This window comes from Hemiscyllium ocellatum, chromosome 24 (assembly GCF_020745735.1).
Source record: "Hemiscyllium ocellatum isolate sHemOce1 chromosome 24, sHemOce1.pat.X.cur, whole genome shotgun sequence".
Lineage (NCBI taxonomy): Eukaryota > Metazoa > Chordata > Chondrichthyes > Orectolobiformes > Hemiscylliidae > Hemiscyllium > Hemiscyllium ocellatum.
The window spans coordinates 56,544,425-56,551,722 of NC_083424.1; the positions used below are offsets into that span (position 1 = coordinate 56,544,425).

General features: G+C 47.7%; 1 protein-coding gene across 3 annotated transcripts in view; it reads right to left on the bottom strand.

Annotated features, from left to right (window-relative positions):
- The window catches only part of smpd4 (sphingomyelin phosphodiesterase 4), a 73,525-nt gene extending 67,726 nt beyond the window's left edge, over positions 1–5,799 (bottom strand). For 2 of the 3 annotated variants that reach the window (XM_060843836.1, XM_060843835.1), the window contains exons 1-3: positions 5,658–5,799; positions 4,733–4,819; positions 705–847 (exon numbers count right to left, since the gene is read on the bottom strand). In XM_060843836.1, the coding sequence (XP_060699819.1) occupies positions 705–847; positions 4,733–4,819; positions 5,658–5,696 (269 nt within the window). In that variant the 5' untranslated portion in view covers positions 5,697–5,799. Of the gene's footprint in view, positions 1–704; positions 848–4,732; positions 4,820–5,657 lie in introns of those variants that run through there. The other variant, XM_060843837.1, reaches the window with a different exon arrangement.
- Positions 5,800–7,298: the final 1,499 nt, after the last annotated feature.

The following is a 7,298-nucleotide window of genomic DNA, read 5'->3' on the forward strand; positions in this document are numbered from 1 at the left end:
AAAGTGCATCGCAGCAGATACAGTAATTCTGAAACTTTGATTCACTGATGGAAATTAGACTGACAGTTAATCTGACAACATGTGTGAATAGAGAAGCAGTTAACGTTTCAAGTCTGATAAAACTCCTAAGAACAATTCCTAATAAGAGTCATACTTGACAGGAAATATTACACTGTTCTGTCTCTGCAGATGCTATGAGATCTGTTCAGCTTCTCTGGAATTTTAATTACAGGACAGAGCTAAAAATCAGGAGTCGCCCAATCAGGACTGAAAAATTGAATGTTAATCAATTTTTCTTAGTGGTAAAGGTAGATAATTCTTGACGAGGAAGAGAGTTGGATGTTATCAGGGATTGGGAGATCAGATCAGCCATGAGCTTATTGGATGGCAGAGGTGGTTTGAGGAGCTGAGTGTTTTGTTTAAGAGAAGACAACTCACCATCACTTTCTCAACAGCAATTAGGAATCGGCATTAAGTGCTGACCCAAGAAGCCCACAGCCCGTGAATGGACTTTTAAAAAAAAGAACAATGAGATCATAGTTGGTCTCCCTACCACTGATACTCCAACTCCCTCTTCTACTCGTACTCCTAACTCAAGTTTGTAAGCATACAAGGAAGATTGACTACTTTTATAATTTAGGCTCCTTAGAGTCAATCTTCAGTTCTATCCTTCTACAATGAAAAGGAAGCAAGAATGGTTATACCTGGGATCTAAAAAATCAACCACAGCAGCGTATTCACTTGGATTCAAACGACCCTGCAAATATCGCAAGTTCCAACCAGGAACAGTTCCATCTGGGTTGCCAAACACACTCTCCATTAGCCAGGGGAAAATCAAATGGAGCTCCTAGAAACAGCAAAACAAAAAAAAAAAACAGGTTCACCAAGCAGCTGAGTAACTAAATACTGATAAAAGGCAAAAGACACACTAGAAAAGTAAAAAGGCTCCCTGATGGTGAAAATGCATAAGAGCTTTATGAATATAGCTTTGTGAGAATACAGAAGGCATGCTCAGTGAGTTCATGGGTGACACCAAAATTAGTGGTAAAGTTGACATTGAAGAAGGCTACCTAAGATTACAAAGAGATCTTGACAAATTAGGTCAACAGGTATTGCCTTTTAGCAAAACGAACAAGGGCAGAGCTCGCACAACTGAAGTACGGCCTAGGGTAGTATTGGGGAAAAAAAACGTGAGAAAAGAATGAGAGTTAATCTTTTTGAAACATACAAGACTCTTAAGAAAAACTGAAGAGGGATCAGGGCTGGGTCCAATTCTGATATTTATATAAATTATTTAGATGAAAATATAAAGGTACGTTGTTGTGGTTCTGTTCGCCGAGCTGGGAATTTGTGTTGCAGATGTTTCGTCCCCTGTCTAGGTGGCATCCTCAGTGCTTGGGAGCCTCCTGTGAAGCGCTTCTGTGATCTTTCCTCCAGCATTTGTAGTGGTTTGAATCTGCCAATTCCGGTTGTCAGTTCCAGCTGTCCGTTGCAATGGTCGGTATATTGGGTCCAGGTCGATGTGCTTATTGATTGAATATGTGGATGAGTGCCATGCCTCCAGGAATTCCCTGGCTGTTCTCTGTTTGGCTTGTCCTATAATAGTAGTGTTGTCCCAGTCGGATTCATGTTGCTTGTCATCTGCGCATGTGGCTACTAAGGATGGCTGGTTGTATCGTTTCATGGCCAGTTAGTGTGGTTGGCAAGTTTACAGGTGGCACTAAAATTGGTGGTGTAGTGAACAGCAAAGAAGGTTATCTAAGATTACAGATAGATCTTGATCAAGTCAGTCAATGGGCTGAGGTGTGCACATGGAGTTTAATCTAGATAAGTGCAAAGCATTGCGTTTTGGTAAAACATGCAAAGGTACAATTAATGGTAGGGCCCTAGGTAGTATTGTGGAACAGGTAGACCTTGGGGTTCATAGGGTCATAGAGATGTACAACACTGAAACAAACCCTTTGGTCCAACTCGTCCATGCCGACCAAATATCCCAACCCAATCTAGTCCCACCTGCCAGCACCCAGCCCATGTCCCTATAAACCCATCCTATTCATTTACCCATCCAGATGCCTTTTAAACATTTCAGTTGTACTTCACCACTTCCTCTGGCAGCTCATTCCATACACATATGACCCTCTGCGTGAAAAAGTTGCCTCTTAGGTCTCTTTTATATCTTTTCCCTCTCACCCCGAACCTATGCCCTCTAGTTCTGGATTTCATCACCCCAGGGAAAAGACCTTGTCTATTTATCCAATCCATGTCCTTCATGATTTTATAAACTGCTATAAGGTCACCCCTTAACCTCCAATGCTCTAGGGAAAACAGCCCCAGCCTGTTCAACCTCTCCCTGTAGCTCAAATCCTCCAACCCTGGTAACATCCTCGTAAATCTTTTCTGAAACATTTCAAGTTTCACAATATCCTCCCAATAGGAAGGAGACCTGAATTGCATGAAGTATTCCAACAGTGGCCTAACAAATGCTCTGCACAGTTGCAACATGACTCCCAGCTCCTGTACTCAATACTCTGACCAATAAAGGAAAGCGTACTCAATGCCTTCTTCACTATCCTATCTACCTGCAACTCCATGGACTTTCAAGGAGCTATGAATTTCAGTTTCGAATTGAGCTAATCAAGTTTAGTTTCTCACTAACAAATTTCTGGATTACAAAAGGAAGTTGTGAAACATTTACCTGGATCACCAGTACTCAGTATTAACCAGAACATTTCAATATTAAAAAGTAACCCCTTTTCTTTACTTACTAGTTCAGATTAATATCAACTACAGAAATACAAATGTGATATTACAAAAATATACAGGGTACTGAGCTGGGCTGATCAACTGAAGATTTTGACTCTTTTTGATAAAAGTAGGATGGAGTGAGGGAAGAGGATGGGCTCATTAATTATATTTTCCACCAGACTATTTTACTAGTCCAAAGCAAGGTGGGAAACATTAAATGGTGGGCGGCATGGTGGCACAGTGGTTAGCACTGTTGCCTCACAGCGCCAGAGACCCGTGTTCAATTCCTGACTCAGGCGACTGACTGTGTGGAGTTTGCATGTTTTTTTTAGATTAGACTTACAGTGTGGAAACAGGCCCTTCGGCCCAACAAGTCCACACCGACCCGCCGAAGCGCAACCCACCCATACCCCTACACTTACCCCCTACCTAACACTACGGGCAATTTAGCTTGGCCAATTCACCTGACCCGCACATCTTTGTGACTGTGGGAGGAAACCGGAGCACCCGGAGGAAACCCACGCAGACACGGGGAGAACGTGCAAACTCCACACAGTCAGTCGCCTGAGTCGGGAATTGAACCCGGGTCTACAGGCGCTGTGAGGCAGCAGTGCTAACCACTGTGCCACCGTGCCGCCCGAAATGTTCTCCCCACGTCTGCGTGGGTTTCCTCCAGGTGCTCCGGTTTCCTCCCACAGTCCAAAGCTGTGCGGGTCAGGTGAATTGGCCATGCTAAATTGCCCCTAGTGTTAGGTAAGGGGTAAATGTAGGAGTCTGGGTGGGTTGCACTTCGGCGGGTCGGTGTGGACTTATTGGCCCGAAGGGCATGTTTCCATACTGTAAGTAATCTAATCTAAAATTTAGCTTTCTTAAACAGCAGAATATTCACACCGATTAGTGCAAGATCTGGAGGATACCAAGGAGTAATTCCTTGAAACTTGTGTCACAGGTGGACAGGGTGGTTAAGGCAGCATTTAGCATACTTTCCCTCATTTTTCAGACCATTAAGTACAGGAGTTGGAACATCATGTTGAGATTGTACAAGATGTTGGTGAGGTCGCTTCTGGAGTACTGCATTCAGTCCTGGTCACTCTGTTATAGGAAGGATATTATAAAGTTGGAGGAGGTTTCAGAAGAGATAAACCAGGACATTGCAGAGAAAGGATTGAGGTATTAGAGAGACTGGATAGGCTGGGTCTCTTTTCACTGGAATGTAGGAGGTTGAGAGGTGACCTTCTAGAAGTTTACAAAATCAAGACAGGGTATCTATAAAATAAATGTCAGGGATCTTTTCCCTAGGGTGGGGGTATTCAAGACTGAGGGCATATTGTTCAGGAGGGAGGAGAAAGATTCAAAATAGACATGAGGTACGATTTGTTTTTAAAAACAGAGTGGTTCATATGTGGAGTGAATTGCCAAAGGATGAGGTGGATGCACAATGTTACAATGTTAAAAAAACATTTAGATTAGTACATGAATAAGAAATATTTGGACCGCAGGCAGGTGAGACTCATTTAGTTTGAGATTATAGTCAGCATGGACTGGCTGGATTGAAGGGTTTGTTTCCACGTATAATTCTATGAATAGGAGGCCATTTGGCCCTGCAAGGTTACTCTTGTCAATTACAATCTAGCAGACCTTTGATCTCAATTTCATTTTCTTGCAGGATTCTCCAATTGTTCATATATTCATAAATCTAACAATCTCCACCTTAAACAACTAAGTACCCATATCTCACTTGATGAGAGAATTCCACAGATTCACAATACCCAAAGTAAAAGAATGCTCATGCAAAGTCCATCTGTAGTGCTGTGGTCATGCCTTGCTGCATCCTTTCACACAGACAGGGTCAGAAATAAGGACTGCACACACTCAAAGGATGTGTAGTTATGGCCTGGGATGGCATAGAGGGTATATACACCCAAGGTCAATGTACTGGAAGAACTGTCAAGAGTTATCACAAAAGAGAGATAAGGTAGCATCATACCTTGGGTGAATAATCTTCTATCGCTTTGGATAATTCATGACATCTCTGAAATAGAGGCTTATTCGTACCATCTGCTTTTAGAAGAGCCTGCAAAGAGAGAACAATTCCATTCCTTCATTTTCTGAAAAGGCTTCTGACAGGGATCAGAATTCCAAATATCACCAGAAAGTATAGACAAAAATCTACAAATGTGCAAGTTCAATTTATAGATGCTTTCAAGGAACAAGTGGAAGAGAAACTGATTCCTGAAAGTTACAATCTATCACACAAAAAGATTCAAGGACAAATAGCAAAAAAACTAACACTGTAGAGAACCTAAGGACACTCACAATAAAGAGCTAGTAGCCATCATATAGCCATCAACCTTTCATTCTGTGCACCCAGATCATTTCTATACCTCAGCTTCCCAAAATGGGATCATAAGTTAAAACCTTGGGGGTAACAAGCTCCAAAGCAGCAATAACCACCAGTGCTCATGCCCCCGTTCCCCACCAGCTGACAGACCATCTCTTCAGTTACCTGCTTTTCGATGTGGGATTAAAGAAAATTTCCAAGCTTTGGAATAGATATCAGTGGGAGAATTTGGGAAGGATTGATCTATATTGTCACAGTGCTATCTGCTTCCACCTCACACTATCATTGCGGTTGTCATTTAATCATTCCAGTTAACCACAAAACTTTTCTTGCGCTCTTCTTCTACCCCCAGTTTCTACATGGCATCCTGCTGTCTGTTCAGCTCATTTCCAATGAGTTACAATGCTGATGGCCTTTGGTCAGATATGTTTATTCTGTTGCACAGAGGTATTAAACCTGCTGAGTGTTTAAAGAGTTTAAATTGTGTTTATTTCAGATTTCCAGCATCCACAGGGTTCTGTTAGGAATAAAACCCAAAGCCAAGGCCGTCGGCTGAGCCCGGTGCACTCACCAGCAGGTAGCTGGGCTGCTGTAAGGGCAGGGCCGCCATGCCTTCCCCGCAGAGGGTATCCCGCTGCGATAAGCGGCCACACACCCGCCCAAACAACCCCCGCCACACTCCAGAACCACTCGCCAGCTTCAAGCCGCCGCGCCGATCGCCGTCATCAACCTGCGACATCAATATCACGTGGTCCTGACTGCAACACCCGATTGGAGAACAATGTGAAGGGAAAGCCGCTGCTGATTGGAACAGACCGGGGGAGGAATCCGCTGCTGATTGGACGTGATGAGACGAATCCGGATTCTGATTGGATGAGGTCGGACAGAGGTTCGCTGCTGATTGGGTCATATAGGTCTTGGCTGACGATTGGTGTAGGTGAACTTGACAGGGCTGGCGGTTCGAGTAAGGCTAGTTACTGATTGGTCGGGTTAAAGCACGGGTTTGGCGAATGGGAACAATGTTACCGTGTGACTGAAATCACAGCGAGAAACCCGCGAGTAATGTTCATTCGGGAAAATGGCGGCTTCTGATTGTTTGGATGTTGGTGTAAAGTAAAGAGTGAGGAGCGGGGGGAGAGAGGGAGGGGGAAGGGTCCAGTGGGAGCGAGGGGGAGGGGCCCAGTGAGAGAGAGGGGGTGGGGCCCAGTGAGAGAGAGGGGGTGGGGCTCAGTGAGAGCGAGGGGGAGGGGCCCAGTGAGAGCGAGGGGGAGGGGCCCAGTGAGAGCGAGGGGGAGGGGCCCAGTGAGAGCGAGGGCGTGGGGCCCAGTGAGAGCGAGGGGGTGGGGCCCAGTGAGAGCGAGGGGGAGGGGCCCAGTGAGAGCGAGGGGGTGGGGCCCAGTGAAAGCGAGGGGGAGGGGCCCAGTGAGAGCGAGGGGCCCAGTGAGAGCGAGGGCGTGGGGCCCAGTGAGAGCGAGGGGGTGGGGCCCAGTGAGAGCGAGGGGGTGGGGCCCAGTGAGAGCGAGGGGGAGGGCCCCAGTGAGAGCGAGGGGGAAGGGCCCAGTGGGAGCGAGGGGGTGGGGCCCAGTGAGAGCGAGGGGGAGGGGCCCAGTGAGAGCGAGGGGGAGGGGCCCAGTGAGAGCGAGGGGGAGGGGCCCAGTGAGAGCGAGGGGGAGGGGCCCAGTGAGAGCGAGGGGGAGGGGCCCAGTGAGAGCGAGGGGGAGGGGCCCAGTGAGAGCGAGGGGGAGGGGCCCAGTGAGAGCGAGGGGGAGGAGCCCAGTGAGAGCGAGGGGGAGGGGAGCGGAGCTTACCCCCCAGTGAGGGGGGGGGAAGGGAGCGCTCCCCATTGAAAACAGAGAGAAGGGGAGAGCCCCCCCCCCAGTGAGAGCAAGGCGGGGGGAGCAGTGAAAGCGGGGGAAGGGGGAGTAGTGAGAGCTGGGCCCGGGGCGGGGGGAGCAGTCAGAGCGGAGTGGAAGATGGGACAGTGAGGGGGGAGGGACAGTGAGAGCATACCTGGGGGAAGGGGGTTAGGGGGGCGGTGAGAGCAGGAGCAGGCAGAGGGGGAGCAGTGAGAGGGGGCCCAGGGTGAGGGGGGCAGTGAGAGCTGGGCCATGTGGGGAGAGGGGTACAGGGAGAGCAGGGTCTGGGGGAAGGGGGGGCACTAAGAGCGGGGTCTGGGAAGGCATTAACAGTTCGGTCTGATCCTCAGGAGGGC